Raw genomic sequence first — 19,763 nt, 5'->3', positions numbered from 1 at the left:
AGGTGCAGGGTAGTACCCCGTGGTGTGGGCTGCCTGCAGGGGCCGTGGAGGTTGTGGAGCGTACACCTGGGTGGACCCACACGGCCAATTCACGTGTAGTACTCCCCAGAACCCCTGAAATACACATTCCCTGCTGGTATCGCGTGTGCAACTTCCCGCGCACCCCTGAAATACACGTACCCTGCTCGCACTGGGCCAATCGCGTGTGGAACTTCCCACGCACCCCTGAAATACACGTACCCTGCTCGCACTGGGACTATCGCGTGTGGAACTTCCCGCGCACCCCTGAAATACACGTACCCTGCTCGCACTGGGCCAATCGCGTGTGGAACTTCCCGCGCACCCCTGAAATACACATACCCTGCTCGCACTGGGACTATCGCGTGTGGAACTTCCCGCGCAACCCTGAAATACACGTACCCTGCTCGCACTGGGCCAATCGCGTGTGGAACTTCCCGCGCACCCCTGAAATACACGTACCCTGATGAAATCGCGTGTGGAACTTCCCGCGCACCCATGGAATACACGTACCCTGCTCGCACTGGCCCATTCGCGTGTGGAACTTCCCGCGCACCCCTGAAATGCACGTACCCTGCAGAAATCGCGTGTGGAACTTGCCGCGCACCCCTGAAATACACGTACCCTGCTGAAATCGCTTGTGCAACTTCCCGCGCACCCCTGAAATTCACCTACCCTGCTTGCACGGGGCCAGTCGCGTGTGGAACTTCCCGCGCACCCCTGCAATACGCGTTCCCCGCTTGGCGTTTGCTGTTTGCCAGCCCGGTCCAGGGTTAGCGCTGCCCTTTGCGATGATTTAGCGATTTGGATGGCTTTTCCTTGCGCGAGGGCGTTCTTGGGGGCGTTACTGGCGCTGCTGCAGGGTCGCTGCGATTCTCTGCGCCACGGCTGGTTTGGAAGCCTGAAATCCATGAATACGCTGTGCGCGGAAATCGGTTTTAGCGCACGTGCCTGGCGCAGTCAATCGCACGCGGACACTCTGCGCCAGGCGCTTGCGACACTTTTCAGCGAAATTCTATGAATTACCCTGTTAATCGTTCCACAGATCGCGTAATAGTTCCACAGCAATCAAGTGACTTTTTTTTTATTGATTTAGTTGATTTTTACAACTTTTCAATATACATATCAACCAACTCATCTAAAACATGACATAAAAAAAAGACTTAAAACATAAGTACAGCCAAAAGTTAACATTCTTGAAAACATATCCAAAAAGCTGTCAAATTAAAACAAGCAGTTTCACAACGAACATTAATCATGAAGCCAGTATGTTCTTGGTGCACTAACATGCTTCAAAAACCTATGTGCTTATGAACTGTGACTCCAATAGTTTCTGCTTGATCCAATTTTAGTGAGGTTAAAAAATGTATAGTAGCTACTTGGACTCTCAGGGTGGTCGAGCCAAAAATGTGATTCCAGCAAACATTCGGTTCAAGCATAGCAAAACCCAAACAATGCTTGTGGAAATGTAATTGTCTTAGCCAATTTAGTTTAGTACATTGTGTGACTAAGTGAGCCAAAGTTTCAGGAAATTCAATTGATTGACAAAACCGATAAATGTTTTGAGTGGGAAGAATTAGTTTACGCGTGCATAGGAGATCTCTGGTTTCCCAAATATGCAAGCGAAAACGCAAAAATTGAGTTTCTGTACTTAGATGAAGGCGCTTTCGAAAGATACCTTTGTGGGGAACCTCTTTTATGAGGAGGAAAGCGATGACTAGTAGCATGTTTATATGTGAAACATTTCTGATGGTTCAAAATCCATGAAGACTGAAGAAGCTTTAATTTAGCCTTGTCAGGATTGTGTATTAAAACGTCAATTGTAATTTCGGCCTGTGCCAAGATCTTGTAAACTGACAATAGCCATCTTTGGACGAATTAATGGTCTGTAGTGAATATGTAAGTCGAGAGTACCTCGAGTAGATTATCTGACCGCGAAGAGATCAGGCATTTTCTAAGAAATGAGCATTGCTTCCAATCAAGGAACGATTACAATGATGTAAGACCCAATTCATAGCGTAGCCATGAAATGGGGATACACTGAGGTAAATGCAGCACCCTCCTCCAGAATTTGGCTTCCCATTTATCAAGAATGATTGATGACAGAGGAGGACCTGCTTCCAACCCATATAGGATGGTAGGAATGACTTTCATCTGCCAAAACGTTATGGCCGGGACTATGGAAAATTTTCCAAATTTTGTGAGGAGGATGCGCGCCTGAGAAATGGCAGTGAGAAGTTTAACGTCAATCAGAGCCATTTGTTTCATTGACTTTAAGGAAGCTTCAAAGATAACTCCCAGATAAGTATACGAGGATACCATAGACAATTTAACATTATGTCCAATAGACCAATGTTTTAGAGTATGAACACCTTGATGGGGATTAAACATCAACACTTGAGTCTTTGTAGTGTTGATTCTTAGTTCATTCTCTGCCACATAACAATCAAGGGCAGCCAGTAATTTCTGTAGGCCACTAGGAGTTTTTGAAATTAGAACAATGTCATCAGCGTAAAACAGCGCTTTAATGGGAAAACCATTGATTTTCGGTGAGTCAGATTGAGTAGATTCAAAAGCAAATTTGATGTCGTGTATGTAATAGTTAAAGATGGCTGAAGCCAGCAAACAGCCTTGTTTGAGGCCACGTGTAGTTGGAATAGCCTGCGAAAGTAAACCATTCAGAGTTAATCTGACTTGAACAGAAGTTGAAGAGTGAAAATGATAAATAAGGTCACTGATTGTGGGTGGGCAATGGTCATTTGTGAGTTTAGTCATGAGTTTGACTCTTGAAATTGAGTCAAAGGCAGAATGCAGGTCCACAAATGCAAAGTAAACCTGCTGTTTTTGCACATGACACTGTGATTTGATGGCATTTAGCAGAAACAAATTGACTACAGTACCCATACCGGCTACACACCCTATTTGAAAAGGATTGCGATGGAAGTGAGTGAGCGTCCATGCAGAAGATTCAAGCATTAGAAATTTCGCAAATATTTTACTCGGTGAATCAAGAAGCGCTATGGGTCGGTAGTTCTCGGGTAAAGCACGATCCCCTTTTTTATAAATGGGGACCAAGATGGAAGAGTGCCAAGACAATGGTAACTTTTTCGTATGTAAAATATTTTGAAACAAAAGAAATAAAATGTGGGCCCAATGGTGTAGATTATTCTTTAGCATTATGTTGCTAATAACATCGGGACCCGCAGCTCTGGAGTTTTTAGCCAATTTGATATAGTTAATGATAAAATCTAGGTCACAATTGAGGGACCACTTAGAAACTGATTACATTTGATATTCAAACTGGACAAATGCTGAATCATTATATAGATTAGAGAAGTGAAGTATCCATTGCGCTTCTTGTACACCGTTAGCTTGTGCATCCAGTTGATGATTGCAGTTTTTATGTTTTAGCAATTCCCAGATGCTCGCTGAATTTTTAGTAGCCATAGTATTGAGCATAAGCTTGCTATCTTTCTGAAATAGGTGTGCTCGGTGGGCACGTATCCAGTTGGTATAACAAGTTTTTGCCAGCTTGGCAGCATCAAACCGTGAAGGGGAAGATGAAACAAGCAAGGTTTTTCGCTCTTACCTGTAACAAATCCTTCTATGGTGCAATTCTTTGTCAAAGGAATGTAGGTGAGTCAGAGGCTTCTGTTTAGAGATTATGATGTTATTAGAGAACTGTTGTAGCATATCTGTATATTCAATGTTGGAGTTGTTCAACGAGGATGGAATAAGTGACGGTTCTAGTGTCCAAAGCTTGCTAAGAGACCACGAAATACGATTACAGGATTGATTGATAATCAGTTGAGAATGCAACCTTTTAGTATAGGAAGGTGCATTGACACATGGTCTTGAAAAATGTAGAGATAGAAACTTATGATCACTGTGTGTCTGGGGGGAGTGATTACCAAGGCGGTGATGTTTTGGAATAAAAGTAGATTGCATAAATGTAATCAATTGTGCTGACACTTGAGTCACGTCGCCAGGTGGTAGTGGCGGGCAGATCACCAGGCACAGCCCAGTTAACCATGTTGAAGTTATTAGACATAAAGATGGACCACATGGTAGCTTCCTATGCAGCAGCCTCAGATCTAGGATTGAGACAGTCAAGGTTAATGTCACCAACTAGAAGCGTGGCAGTGATATCGGGAGATTGTAATACTAGTTCAAACATGTAAGACAATTCTCTAAGAAACATGTTCATAGTGAGTTTTACCGGATTCCGATATATTGAAGATGGCCATATTGCCACCACAACCAATTACCTTAACTAGTTGTATAAAGATGTCAAAAGCGCACCACGGTTGAATTTGTAGATGCGCGGACTGCCGGGCTGCTACCAAGAGTCCGGACATTGGCCGACCTTTTTCGCCTCTTACAGCAGGAATCAAGGCAGTTGAATAATTGTCCCAAACAGGTGGGGCTAGGAGCCATGTTTCCTGAAAAGCCAAGATGATATATGAATGGGTAAATACATCAATGGAGTGTTGTAAGTGGGCATGTCCTCGAGTGTTCCAGCATCATAGCAAAAACAATTGACAATCTTGACAGTCTGATGGTTATAGGTTGTGGCATGTAGTTTTGTTAGATTGGTAAACTCGTGTGGTGGGGAAGGATTGGCTAGAGGTACCAGATGATACATTTGTCGGAGTAAATAGAGATTGTGTTTGGTCGGGGTCCTGAGTAATAAGATAACCCATGTCAAACAATATGAGTTTGGCGTTCCATAGCATCTTTGCAACTGTGGCTGATGGTATCCACAGACGCACAATGGTGAAATCAGCGTCAGCAATAAACTCTACAAGGTCGATGTCAGCTGACGAAACATGTTCGCGGGTAACAACATCGTTCAGTATATTTAACACACACTGTCTATTGAGGTCATAGAGTGGATGATTACCACCTCTGCATTTCATGATAAGCGAGTGCCCCGTTGGAGGACGAATATTGGCAAGCTGAGGAGATGATTTTATAGAAGTTTTACTCGATTTCATATTTTGAGCAGACGTGGGTATCAAGGGCCGCGAGGAGGAATGGTTATTCGCCCTAGGCAATGCAGAGGAGGTAATGGACCAACTCGGACATGTAGGAATAATCCGCTGAGGGGGCTTGAAGTGAATGAGAACGAGCTGATGAATTGACAGCACTTTGAATGCTTGTACTGGCTATACCACTATTGTCAGGGATAGGCAAGTACGATGTTAGTTGAGTTTCAAAAAAAGCGTTCACTAGGGATTTAAGCTGTGAGGTCTTCAGATCAGAATGATTTGCAGAATTGGAAGGTACAGTATTATTTTGAACATTAGCTTGAGCAGGATGCATCGTGGTGCATATTAGATCTTTTCTAAACGGATTATTTAGTGAGGTCGAAGGAGTGGGAACATTGGCAATGATGAAGTCAGCTGGGGATGGAGTGTGCTCACTTTGCAATCTAAGAAACTGGACAATAGCAGATTTGATAAGGGTTATGTTTGCAGTTGAGAGAGAAGAAGACTCATGAGAGCTCATAGGAACAGGGATAGTCGCTGGAGGAGCACTATCTGTTCAAGAGCCAACAACCTTCGAGCTTAGAGGAGTCACAGATGTTTCCAAAGCCTTGACCAAGTTGTGTAAAGGAGAATAATGAGAACTATTAGGTGCGGTTGAGCAACCAAACAGGTCAGTATCAACATCAGGAATTGGTAACTTAGGTAGAGCATTATTTGATGACTGTAAGGGGACTGTAGAAACAATTTTAAAAAGGAAGCAATAGAGTTTTTCGGAAGCTTTGGTGCAAGCATATTTTTGGATTTCTTAATTAGTGTTTGTCGAGCTGGTAGTTTCTTCTTTTTTTTTTTACATTTACCTTGTGCAGGCAATAGTGCAGGGACAGGACAAGGTGGAATCAGGTCATGAGAGGAAGGCATAGGAACTGGAGCATGAGTTGTCACCAGTTCAGAGCTAGAGGCCGAGGGGAGAGTTGTCACCGGTACTGGGCTCACTTGGGGCACTTCTTGAGCACTAGAGATAATCTCTCATGAAGAATCAGCAACCGGTGGAGCAACGATTGCGGGCTCTGCCTCAATGGGGCGAATAATTTCAGGAATAGAAGGAACTGTAGGAAAAACAGTTACCTGAGAGAAGGCTGGATGAGAGAGTGATTGGAAAGTTGGAACTTGAAGGGTAGATGCCTTGTTTGAAGACAAAATCCAATCATACATCGCGTCAATCTGGTGCGTCTGATTTGAAATGTTTTCATCCAAGCGTTCAAATAATTTATACAGGCTTAGAACTGTAGTGTTTAAAGCCGCAAGAGTGATTTCCAGCATGGTGGGTAAATTAATGGTCTCCGAGGTCGGAGAAGGTTGTTGAGGAAGAGCACGCGGGGTGGGATGAGCATACAAGGAAGAGTCACTCGGAGCGTTGCTGATAGAAGAGAATTCATGTGGTACAACATCATCATGAGTGCTAGACACCGATATTGGAGAGTTGGCCAAATCGGTATGCAGGAAAATAGCATCGTTATTTAGTGGAGTGTGACATTCATAAATCGTCTCTGGTAGAGAGACTGACAAGGAAGCATGTTTTTTAAAACGATAGCCATCCGCTGCAAGTAAGGTAGAGTCAGAAATTGATTGCTGCGTCGGGGCTACCAGAGGGCCTACCAACCATTGCCAAGGTCTAGCAACATGACCTGGAGCATGTGACATGCAAGAGCGAGGGGCAGACATGTTGGGTTCTGGAAGCGAAGTTTGCTCAAAACTGCTAAAATTGGTGCAGTCAAGATTTAACGAAGGCATAATAGCCATAGTTCTGCGTCGCGATTTTAAAGGTAAGTAGCGCAAGGAGTGAGCCCTGCGCATCGCACTGAAATTGTTTACAACAGCGTTGGCCAGTTTGTTAACAATAACAGTATCATCCGGCATACCTTGTTTCTGTGAATGCAGATGAGCAAACATAGTGCACTAGGCAAGTAACAAGTAAACAGTAGACACAAACAGCAAATTAGACAAATTGTGGGAGACCAGGAATTAAGATAGCTCAGGCGAGTCAGGCCCTCACCGCTCACTGTTCGCAGTGAACAGTAAACAGTCACTTCAGAGTCACTTCCGGGTGCGCGCTCTGCTTTTGAAGGAAAGGGTGGGCGGGGCTGAAGGCGTAACAATAACTTGGTCTCCAATCACAGAGTAGTTAAGCATCAGGCACGAGTGGTGTTGCCTTTTGAGACTTCCTCCTGCCGCCGAGTTTCAATGTCAATAAGAGGACTGGCGAGCGGAGAGCGAAGTCTTCACCGTCACAGACCTTGCTCAGCCGATCCCAACAGTAAACAGTCACTTCAGAGTCACTTCCGGGTGACTCTAGGATCCAGGCACACTTCTCATTTACTAAAAAGGGGCTGGCATTGCCTTGCTGTAACGCTCCATCCCCAGAATCACTTCTGGAAGTGATATTGCACATTCTATATGCAAAATATTGTTTTAGTTCTTGTGTCCTGTTTTGGCCACAAAAGAGCGAATGGAGCTAGACTGCATCTCTCTCATCCTTGCTTATAATCCCACATCCAGGCTTCAACAAATGGGAGTCTGGGCAGGTAGCCTCAGGGACAGAGGAACAGGGCTGCGAAAGCTGGTGGTTGGCTGCTTGAGCAGGGATCACAATTCTCCCCTAGAATGCAAAGGTTCCAGTTGGGGGCCTCTGTATTAACTGTGTAATTATATATGGGAAAGATATGTGAAATGTGTGAATGATCTGTAACCAAGCAGAACCCTGGATATGGCATTACAGCTCATTTGGGGTCACGCACATGCAAGCGCATACATTTATTGAATTAGTAAATATAGTGCGGTCGATTTACAATTGAGACCGCATTCGGGTGCAAATATTGGTTTTCACGCAAATAGATGTTCTCCCAAAATCTCAAAGAACACACAACGTATAGGCAACTTGTGCAAACAATAACAACAAAAAAGAACTTTACTCAGCACAATGGTAAGAAAAGCCTAAAAATGAAGGGATTTTAAAATGTTCCCCCTTCAATCGGCCGAAAATAGATCCAAGTCTAAAATAGAACTGGGTGGAAACTGGAGAAGAGGAGAAGTGTGAAAAGGAACGTTAAAATATGGAGGACACACGCATTTGATTTGGCCTAGGGCAGCAGAAATCCAAAATAGGTAACTGCTTGGAACTGTGAACTGCTTACCTGGCAGTCAGACCCTGGATTACCTGTTGGATGATATTTGGTTCTTTTTCCCCCGGGATTGATTTGCATTATTCACCAGTCCTGCAACTGGAGGCCTCCATCTTAAGCGAATCCCGCTACACTGGATTCAGTTAAGGCTCTTGGGAAATTGAGTATTAAGAGGGGACCCAACTCTTGTTCCTTTCTTCTCAACAGCTTGCAGGAACCAATAGGTTCACCTCCACATCTTTCACTCAATCCTGTGCTTCTACAGTCACCTTACTTAGAAGTCCAGTATTAGAGGAGGTAGACCCATTATCTTCACCTGCCTGGGTCCCCACGCTCTTGTCCAGACAAAGACAAAGTAGCCGTCTGACAGAGGTCGACAGACATTCACTCAGCAGAAGGTAAAGTGTATGACATGTTTTAAAAAAAAAAAAAATTAACTATGTTTCTTTTTTCAACAGAGCAGAGTGATTACAGTTCAAACAACATTATGGCATGGCATACAGCTTCTTAAATTGTCCTGTCCCCCTTCCCTCCTCCCAACCCTCCGGCGCTCCTACCATAGCTAGAGTTTCAGGAGCTTGACACTTCCATTCCTGTATTGGTTTCTTCTTCTGCCCGAGAGGCTTCCGTCTCCTCCAGGAATCTCCTGGTGTTCCGGGGCTTGTGGGTTAAGGCCGGGAACTTTCTATCATAGTCTAGAAATGGAGCCCAGGCATCTTGGAAGCGATGCAGAAGTCCGGATGTAGCCGCAGTTATCTTTTCTGCAATCAGAATGTCCCACATTTTTCCCCACCACAACGCCAAACGGTCCTTCAGTGGATTTCCATGTGCGGGCCACCACAATTTGTGCTGCCAATAGGCATTAGGTCAGAAGTTTAGCTTTTCTTCCCCATCTAGGGTAGCACCATGGGACCAGGGAACCCAGGAGGATAGGTTCGGGTTGAAGTGGGATCACCTACTGAGTAATGTCTGCAATCATGGTTAAGCAATGTGACCAGAAAAGTTAAACCTTGGGGCATGAACACCACATGGGAAAGAAGGAGCCCGGTGTCCGCATAGTCTCCAGCAGGCGGGGCTCAAAGCTCGGTTCATATGGTGGAACCGCAGGGGATGGTAGTACCACCGCAGTAACAGTTTGTATGCACATTCTCTATTTGTAATGCAGGAGGACGATGAGCGGGTTCGTGACCATACGTCGACCCAATTTTGGTCAGTTAATGTGTGCCCTAGGTCCGCCTCCCACTGGGCCATAGCGCGGGTCTTGGAGATAAGAAAGTCACCCATGAAGCGTTTGAATAGGGCCGAAGGCCTTCCCCGGGCCGGAAGTTCTTGTAGATTTAGTTCAAAGTGTATGACAGTTTTTACATCTACACTGAATGAACGAAACTTTTCATGGGTTCTTATTTTTTTTAATTTTTTTTTTTGTTGTGTGGTTGGGTAAGGAATAACTGCCTATAGGAGCTACAGATTTGTAAAAGGAAGTTCCAATCTGGGAAAAAAGAAACAAGCGAATGAGGGGGGTGTGGGAGAAGGGAACAAGTTTTAGTGCATTTTTGTATCCTGTCTATTAGGGATACTTGGTCTGCCCTGGCTTTCTGATTTAAGAAATACAGTCTCCGGGATACGGCTCCAACCTTGCCATTTGTTATCCAACCGAGGGTAGAGAGCATGGTTCAATACATTTTCTCTCAAGCCGAGTCTCAAAGATATGGCACTCCACTCACATCTTTGGTGTTCCGTGGCAGTCTCAAGAATATAGCACCTGGCTCACCTTTTTCAGGGATGTAGCTCACTTGGTAGCAGTTTTCAGTAGATCTGGCCCTTGCACTCCAACTCCCATGAGTTTCCGTGGTCAGATACTTGCGGACCTGCTCGCCCCATCTACTTGCTCCACATGACTGCTGCCCCAAAATGCCTTTCCCATGCCTTTTTATAGGATTTTACTGCTCTGCCCATGTCTGTTGGCTGGGCGTTGGATGGTGTAACCGCTGTGTTCTGGATTCTCGCTGCCCTGCTCTTCCTGTGCTAGTCGTTGCAGCAATTATGAACATCTATTCTCATCATCACCAACATCTCTTCTCATCATCAACACACCTCCATACAGATCCGGTTTCACATACAGAACCCAGAGTTGAAGCCGCCCTGCAGGCTCAGTCTCCGACAGTGCTCTGTACACCACCAATATTCCAGTAAGCCCCAGTCATCTGTAGCACCCGTTAACGGATCTCTGCAGCAGGGTTTGACATAGTTTAATCTTGTTTTGTAAGTTATTGCATTGAACAAGTGGACTTCCCCAAGTGCCCATGCTGGTCTACTGGGCCTTGTGGTGTGTGAGGGTCATAGGCGTCTTTTCTCAGCATTATTCCTTTTACTCAGCGGGCATGACTGACTAACTTTAAGAGTTACTCTTTCCCAGTCTACTGCCCTGGGGCATGCGCCACCGACCTTATCTACAACTGGGGCACTGGACTTGCACAAAGACAGTGCAGGACTACCACTTTGACCATATTTGTTGCATCTACCAAGCCCCCCGCCCCAGTGGGAATGATCACCTTAGGGTAACACATGACTGTCTCGGAAACCTGGTAGGCCAGCTCCCTAGGGTTGCAGCATGTCCCCTTGATGCCCTGGGATGGGGTGAGGAAGCTAACTTTGCCCCAGGCTTCCTCGATCCACAATCTCACCATAGAACTCCAAGAGCATAGTACAGCATTTTTAATGCACAGGAGTCGTCGTCTTATTCCTTGTAATAATGTAGGTAAAAAGACATTTGGGGAAACTATTTATATAAACATAAGCATACCTCTGACCGCATTACACAAATAACGAGAACAGTGATAAGACATTTAAAAAGATATAAACCCTAACTCGCTAAAACTCTAGAAAGTGTGGGTAAAATTCAACAATTTAGAGGCCACATGTAAATATTGTCGCAAAGAGCTGCAGAAACCATGCGGCGTGCAATGTCAACTAAAAACACGAGCAATGTTTGGAAGCTATTAAAAAAAAAAAGAAAAATCTAGATAGCCTGCATGCTACATACCAAATAAACCCCACACCAGAAGATACTTGGGTCTCACACTTTGAAACTATTTTTGGACGTTTACATCCTGAATTAGAGAGGGAGACCACTGGTAGCAAAGAAGCTTGGCCATTGCCCTTTGAGAAGGATGACATTAGGAGTTTAATCAACAAATGCAGTGGCTCTAGCCATATTAAAAATACTCCCCGAACTTGGGCAGATATACTTTTTAAGGTATTCATCCTAATTGTACAAACACAACAGATACCAATGTCTTTTCCTGGTTTCAGTCCTTTCTTCAAGACTTCTCTCAATCTCGCTCTTTTCCCCCTTTCCGGTGCCTTCCCGTCACTCTTTGTTGTGGTGTCCATCAGGGCTCAGCTAGCTGCCTGGTACGGTTTAATGTATATATCCAACCCCTCACTAAGCTGATTTCTTCTTTTCAGATGGTCTACGTAAGCATAGCAGACTATGCTCAAATGGTTTTCAGTCTTGACCTTTCCGCTTCTGAAACTTCTTTCAGGCTTAGATCCTGCCTTCATTCTGTGGGAGAATGGATGAGCCTGAACTGGTTAAAACTCAACAGCGACAAAACAGAGGTTCTCGTAGCGGGCTCCTCTATGGAGACCTCCCCCTGTACTCCCCCCACGTGCTGGCCCCCTTCCCCCCCTATGCTTCCAGTGGTTAGGGATCTGGGAGTTAAGATCGCTTCCTCCCTCTACATGGAACCACATATCAAATCATATCCAGTACTTCCTTTTGTGCCTCCTCTGTTTTATGCCTTTGTGGTTGCTTCTCTTGCACTCTCTTCTCTCGATGTCTTAATTCTCTGTTCCTTGGTCAACCTTTATATCTCCTGAACAGTCTTCAGGTTCTTCAGAATTTAGCGGCTAGACTTGTGTCTGCATCCCCCAGGACAGCGCATATCTCTCTAGTTCTCCTGCATTGGCTCCCTTTTGCTAAACTGGTTCATTTCAAGGCGCTATGCCTTGTGCAGCATGCTGTACATTGTATAGGTGCTGAATATCTCCAAACTTAATTTCGCTTCGGTGCTATGGATAGCTTTCTTCAGTTCAGATATGCACCCAAAACCCACTTGTTCTAGTTTCTTTTTTCTGCTGCCCTGGTACGTAAGCACCAAGTTGCCTCCAGTTGTTTGTGTGCTCTATACATTCTCATAACATACATCTCATAGCAATGTCCTGGAAGGCCGCAGTAGTTGTTCCAATCTTCAAAAAAGGTCTGATCGCCCCCCCAACCCCCTACCCCCTAAATTACCACCTCAACGCACTACTAGATGCGCCGAAAAGAATCTTTGCTTCTTTGGTTTTGAGGGAATTGAGAGAATGGGTTTTTAGATCTCAGAACGTTGGCATATTTCAGTCAGAGTTTGTTAGGGGTGCAGGCGCAGCTTTAAATGGTTTCCTATTGAAAATGGTCACTCCATATACATGGCTTTTATTGACTTCGCTGCTGCCTTCGATAGCATTGAAAGATCTAGACTATGGATAAAACTGAAAAAATGGGGATGCCCTTTAGGCCTACTGGACATTATTGTCCAATTATATAGTGATACTTCTATATATGTTCGCCTTAACCAACAAGACAAATTATCTCAAAACATTCCAAATGTAAGAGGCCTAAAACAAGAATGCATCCTCGCTCCTATTTTATGCAACCTATTGGTCTCAGATCTAAAGCAAGCATGATCACTGCCCTCACGCCCAAAATCGAGAGCCAGGAGAAACATTGGCTTTTTTTTTTAAGCACACGATTTGGTGGTATTAGATCAAACCCCAATCAGTCTGCAGAGAACATTGAAGTCACTGGAATGTTATACCAGGAACAACAGCTTAAAGGTTAATTATTGCGAAATCCAACATAATGGTGGTTCAATCTAAAAAACGTATGGACAAGAGGGTACATTTTCTTCGGTCTCTCTCTCCGGCTCTCCAAATGGTAAAAGTAAAACGCAAGTAGTTACCAAGGCTTCAGTTTCAATAATGAAGTAAGGGAAGTCATTTGGGCAGCTACCCTGAAGAGAAAGATGGAGCGGGGGGGGGCGTGGCTAGGCGGCCATGGAGTAAGACGCGCTTCAGACCGTCTCCTGCCGATCCGGAATGATCCTTGGGTGCATCGGCACTGTAATCCTGAACATTCGCCACCAAAGACAGACCAGAGTCGGTGGGAACGCTAGCTGCTTTGAATGACGGCACTCCGCCTGAAATTCACTAAGTATTAGTGCGGCTATCGCGAAAATTGTGCTGGCGGTGGAGGACAGCGCCCGGAATCAAAGATGGCGGCCGTACGGGCTCTCCGAACAAAGAAACGGAAGGATTGAGGAGGCCTCGATGGGCAACCTGAGGGATAGCGTCCCTGGTTGGCCGAGATGGCGGCTTAGAGGATAATCGTCTAGAGCCCAAGCTGTGCTGCTTATTCAGGCGGTCATCGGAAACGGGAGTGCACGTGCGCTCCAAAGAACTGGTAGCACACAAGCGCCCTGTAGACCTGAAGCAGTCGACATAGGACACTTCTGAGGGGACCCGAGAGCGGGTGCACATACACTGGCGGCATCCACCCAGAACTGGAGGGAGGCAGGTGCCAAGAGTGGGCCCCCAACATACGGCTGGCCGGCCGGTGAGACTGCGAGACTGCGGGTCTACTCGTTCTATGGCACCGTGACAAGGGGCCAGTAGGCCTCGCTTGTGACCACAGGAATGCCAGACCGCAGGACGGCGTCCAAACTGCTCAAATCCAAGACGAAGCAGCCTACAATGGAAGATTTCACGAAGACACCGCAACAGGCGGAGGGGGCGAGACCTAAAGACAAGAATCTACCAGTGGACATCACTCCTACACGCGTCGACCGGCAGATCCTGGAGGCAATTGCAGACCTTAAGGCATCGTAGGAAAGCAAGCTAGAGGCAGCCACTGCCGAGTTTAAGGCAGCGCTGGAGCTCAAAATCGGCACAGTGCAGGAGGTCGTCAACTTGCTCAGGTTGGACGTGCGGAAAATGGCGTAATGCACAGATGAACTAGAGAAAGAAGTGACCATAAACACGACTGCCCAGACCTCGCACGCTTCGGAGATTCATTTCCTGAGGCAGCAGGTGACCAACCTGGAGAATAGATCAGAGGAGGCCGAAGGGTGTGCTCGAAGGAACAATGTGCGCATAGTGGGCCTTCCGGAGGGGGAAGAGGGCCCTAACCCGACAGACTATGTTAAGAACATGTTGCTTCAGGATATAGGGGCTGAGATCTTCACGCAAGGCTTTGCGGTGGAGCGCGCACACAGAGCGCTCACAAGGAAGCCCCCTCCGGGCAACAAAGACGATACGGACAAGTGAGGCCCGATCATGGGACCGAGGTGCTGTACATATTGTGGCTCTGGGACTTGATTATAATATAGTGTAGCGATTTGTTGAATCTCAGGGGCGAAGTACTTTATTGCAATATGAGGCATGCACAATGTATCACGGTAATCATCAGGAGACGAGTGGGAAGCACTCTTGACCCCAATAGTTAGTATATTAGTTAGGTCACCTAATATTGGTGACACGCTGCCGGGTTCCGGACCTCACCATTTCGAGGTGGGACCAAAAGCGGGGGAGCCTGAGATCCAGGGATGGAGCTGGGCATTAGTTTAGGTGGGGTTGGGGGGGGCGGGAGGGAAGGGGAAGTGTGCAGTGGGGAACAGTTGAGTGGGGTGTGGGGAGCGGGCTAGTTGGAGAGCCCAAGTTGGGGGAGGGTGGGGAGCGAGCCCAATTTCATGCTGGCCAGGACTGGAACAGTGAACCGGGGGGGGGGGGCGGGGAGGGGGAGGCGGTACATTTTTCAAACAGCTATGGATAGTCTCCGGATTGTAACCTGGAATGTAAGAGGTCTCAACAGCTACCTGAAAAGGAACAAAGTAATGATGTATCTGAGAAGGCTGAAAGTCGATATAGCATTGCTACAGGAGACCCATCTTACCAGGGACAAATTAGAGGTGGTCAAGAGAAAGTGGAGGGGAACCACCTCAGGAGCTACATACTCGGCATATGCAAGGGGGGTGGTCACGTGGGTAGCACCTCATGTACCTTTCCAGCTGCTCCAATCCACGCCAGACACGGATGGGAGAATGCTAGTGGTGCGGGGGATGTTGGAGAATAGGGAGGTCAACATTGTGAATACATATGCTCTCAATCAGGACACAGCGGCCTATTACAGGGCAAAATTATATATGACAAAATCAGCCCCCTAATGGGCAGCGCTACCATCTGGGGAGCCGACTTTAACTGTACAATAGATCCCAAGATGGACAGGTCCGATAAGAAATTTGAGAGACCAGCCCCTGCGGCGGAGGCACTAATGGCCCTACTGCGGGATTTTGATCTAGATGATATTTGGAGGTTGCTGCACCTGGGGGACAAGCAGTACTTGCACTATTCAGCCCCACATGACTTGTACACCAGATTGGATTACATGTTTGTGTCCTCGGGCATGGCCGGGGAAATGACAGGTTTGGAATACAAGGCCAGAGTGCTCTCGGACCACTCCCCCCTAGTGGTGGAGTGGAGGCCTCGGCCCCCCAGGGCGAGAATCCCAACGTGGAAACTCAGGGCTGAGGCCTTGCAGGATTCAGGATTTTGAGAGGACCTAAGGGAGGCCATAACGGAATATTTCAATATTAACACTGGCAGTGTGCAGTTGGAGGGCACCTTATGGGAGGCGTTTAAAGTAGTAGTGTAGGACGTGGCCATATCTAAGTCTAGAGGGCTCCAGGGGGGCATAGAGCGGGAGCTGCAGGAGACAGAGAGGGAGCTTGAAGAGATAATACGGATGGGATGCATCTCACAGGAAGATACGGCAAGGGTGGCCCTACTCCAGCAGGCTAGCAGTGGGCACTGGGACAGGCTCTTTAAGTTAAATTACAAAAAGTACATTGAGAGGCAACATGTGGGAGGTGATAAACCGGGCAGGTTGCTAGCGTGGCTTTACAAGAACGAAACGCTGCGCCCAGTGATTAGGGAGATAAAGGACGAAGATGGCCAGACCTGGGATACCCAAGGAGTAAATGAGGGATTTCTCAGATTCTACAGGCGCTTATATGAGGACACGGGGGAGGAGATGGGAAGAGAGACCCGGGGAACCCTGGACGATATAGGATTGCCCAAGCTTAGTGATCAGGAGGACTTAGACGCCCCAATCACTCTTGAAGAACTAGAGACAGTGGTACAGCACCTACCCACGTGTAAGGCCCCAGGGTCAGATGGGCTCCTGAGTGAATTTTATAAAACAATCAAGCAGGAGGTGCTCCCCCAGCTCCTTGCCATGTTAAACGAGACGTATGTACAAGGGGAGTTGCCGATGTCCCTGAGGGAGGCGGTAATAATCCCACTCCTGAAACCAGGCAATGTGGATCTTACCGACCCTTGTTCATGCTTAACCAGGATGGTAAGATTCTCACTGCCGTGTTAGCAAACAGGCTTAAACGTGTCATAGGGAAACTGGTCCATACCGATCAAACAGGGTACGTACCAGGAAGGAATATAACGGACAATCATAGGAGACTCCACCACATAGTCGAGCAAACTGAGAAAGACCCGGGTGAAATGGCGATAGCCTCGTTGGATGCAATTAAGGCCTTTGATTCAGTGAGAGGGCCGTGGCTGCTGGCGGCACTGAGGGAGTACGGCATGGGGCCGGGGTATCCGAGGTGGGCCCCAACCGCCAGGGTTAAAACCGGCGCCATGATCTCGGGCAAGTGGCAGCTCATCAGGGGCACGAGACAGGGATGTCCATTGTCGCCCATGTTGTATATCCTTGCTCTGGAACCACTGGCAATCTGGCTCAGACAACAGTATGGGGAGATTGGCATCCCCACAAGGGGAGGGACGCACCTCACCTCGCTGTATGCAGAGGACATCCTGTTATACCTGCACTTCCCAGAAGAAAACTTGCAATTTGTCCTGGAGGTGATGAAACATTATGCCACCCTCTCGGGTATAGCGGTGAACCCCAGGAAATCGAGCTTGTTCCCTTTGGGAAGATATAGAAGGGTCCCAGTGGAGAACTTGCCGGTCTTGCCGATACCCTGGCAGACCAGGACCTTTAGGTATCTAGGCATTGATATATACCACTCAGTGGAGGACGAACACAAACACAACACGAAGCGAGCAGTAGCAGGTATTAAGAACAGTATGGGGTTCTGGTCTACGCTCCCTTTGGCCATGATGGGTAGGGCGGCGCTGCTTAAGATGGTGGTCCTGCCGAGACTGTTGCACTTCTTTTTGAATATTCCATGTATGCTCCCCAGACGGTTTTTTCGAATGCTCCATAGTTTATGTAGGGGCTTCATCTGGCACAATACCAGAAACAGGGTGGCTTTATGGAAGCTACAAAACCCGAGCGACAAAGGGGGCATACATTTACCAAACTTTGAGCTGTATCATCTGGCAGGACAACTTCAGTACGTGACCAGGTGGCTGTCCGAGGAAGAGTCTGCTGAGACCAGACTGCTGTATAAGGACTCGGCCCCTTATTTTTTGAGGGAAGTGGTGTGGTTACCCAAAGCTAAGGTGCAGGGAAGGGCAGGGCTCCTGACACTGGGCTGGAAAATCTGGAACAAAACGTGGCAGCTGGTGGGGATCCCGATTCCATGCTCCCCGCAGGTGCCATTGGTAGCGGTATGTGGAGAGGACCCGCAATTGATAATGGCGGTCCGTAAATACTGGGAAACAACAGGACTTGTGACCCTCGGGGATGTATGGCAAGAGGGTGAGGCACTAGATTTCAGCAGGCTGATGGATGACACCGGAGTGCATGCAGGCCAACACATTACCCATACTAGAATTATTAAACTGGTGTTGGACAGATGGTCTGTGGAAGAGTTATCAGAGGAACCAGATATGGCCATCAAGACAATGTATGACATCTCGGAGGGAGGGCATGAAGTGTCCCGCATATGCGAGTTACCCACCCTGGACATCAGTAAGGAGGTGTTGCAATTGAGACAGGATTGGGAGGATGAGGTGGGAGAACCCCTACTAGATGGACAATGGGACAGAGTTCAGAGGTACCACAAGAAGGTGTCTCGCAACGCAAGGCTTCAGCAGATACAGCTCTATGTCACCCATAGGACATATATGACCCCCGGTAGGATTGCCCAGTTTGGGAACCCAGCGGCGCAAAAGTGTCCACGGTGTGGAGAGGCGGAAGCAGGGCTAATACATATGTTCTGGGCTGGCCCGGAGGTGGGCAGATTCTGGACAGAGATCAAGTTGAGCCTGGCGGAGCAAGGGATCACATTGGAGGTGGAATCAGTATGTGCATGTTTGCTGGGGGGGTTCGCCAGACCGCGTAACCTGAAGCATGTTAGTAAAACGAAGGACCTGGCCTACATTCTGGCTAAGCATAGAATCGCAATGTGCTGGAAGGCTGCCCGGCGCCCCAGAATAGAGGCGTGGTGGACGGACCTCCTAAAATGGGCAGATGCTGAAACGACAGTCTGGTATGAAGCAATCAGCAGGGGTGGGGAGGAAGAAGTGGGACCCTTGATTGAATGGAGGCAACTGGTGTCTACATTAGCAGGCACCCCCAAGGCGGGCCCCGATGGGGACTCCGCGCAGGAGATGTGAGAGCACAATGAGATATTTTGGCGGGCGGCATGGAAATAGGGGCCTGGGATAATGGGGATGGAGGGGGGGGGGGACTGTAATGTTTGATGCATGACATATTGCAACAGACTTGAATGACTTGAATGTAAATGTCCTCTAAATTGTAATGTTTGGTGTGTTGGGTATAAAAAAAATATATATATAAAAAAAAAAAAGAGAAAGATGGAGTTGTTAAGTTGTTAGCCTCACAAGGACGCTTAGTACTAAGGAAATTTACATTACTCCCAATTCTACATTTTTATAAGGTGAAAGAGCCCTGATAATATGCTATGGAGCCAGCACCCTCTTGTGTGCAACTTTAATAAACTCGAATATATTAGAGGGAATATTTTGGAAAAAAGTGTTGGGATTGCCTAAGAGTTTGTCAATCCAAACAATTAGGTATGAGCTGGGATTATTGTCTCTAGAGATTATGGTGAAGTGGAAACCGTAAGTGCTTGTTGGCCGATGACTCCACCTTATTTTCTATTCTATCTGGGACATTAAAAATGAGAAAAGATGAAATTCTGCTAAAGTGGCAGGAAGAACGTCTAGAGGTGTAGAGACGGAAGTAAATTGTGAAGAGCCTGACTTAATTTCAAATCCCCAGGAGATAAAAATGAAAGTGTTGAGATATGACTGGATTATGACACTAGATCAATGTTCTACATAGAACGCATTCATGAATTTTAAATACGAGACAAAACCGTTGAATCACATCCCATATTGTTTGCAGAGATATCCCGATAAAAAGGTCAGACAGGTTTTATGAGAAGGCGCTTTCATTTATTTCCCACAAGAGAAAATGTTGCAGATTCTGTGAAAACCCACGGGAATTGGAAACAACTAGTCACAGTTTACTAGAGTGGGATTACCATGCCGAACGTAGAAGCACCGTATTTGACTTGTTGAAAGT

General features: G+C 46.8%; 1 protein-coding gene across 4 annotated transcripts in view; it reads right to left on the bottom strand.

Annotated features, from left to right (window-relative positions):
• Positions 1 to 19,763, bottom strand: part of RPS6KC1 (ribosomal protein S6 kinase C1) — a 1,976,431-nt gene that overhangs the window by 1,897,125 nt on the left and 59,543 nt on the right. Inside the window, exon 1 of one of the 4 annotated variants that reach the window (XM_069608549.1) lies at positions 4,287 to 4,391. The exons of the other annotated variants lie outside the window; for them this stretch is intronic. Coding sequence (XP_069464650.1) covers positions 4,287 to 4,376 — 90 coding nt within the window. The 5' untranslated portion in view covers positions 4,377 to 4,391. Of the gene's footprint in view, positions 1 to 4,286; positions 4,392 to 19,763 lie in introns of those variants that run through there. 4 annotated transcript variants of the gene reach the window in all.

Source organism: Ambystoma mexicanum, chromosome 4q (genome assembly GCF_040938575.1).
Source record: "Ambystoma mexicanum isolate Mex_15411 chromosome 4q, UKY_AmexF1_1, whole genome shotgun sequence".
In the NCBI taxonomy this organism is placed as follows: domain Eukaryota; kingdom Metazoa; phylum Chordata; class Amphibia; order Caudata; family Ambystomatidae; genus Ambystoma; species Ambystoma mexicanum.
Note: the sequence above shows the minus strand (reverse complement) of the source record. Positions and strands in the feature narration are given on the sequence as shown.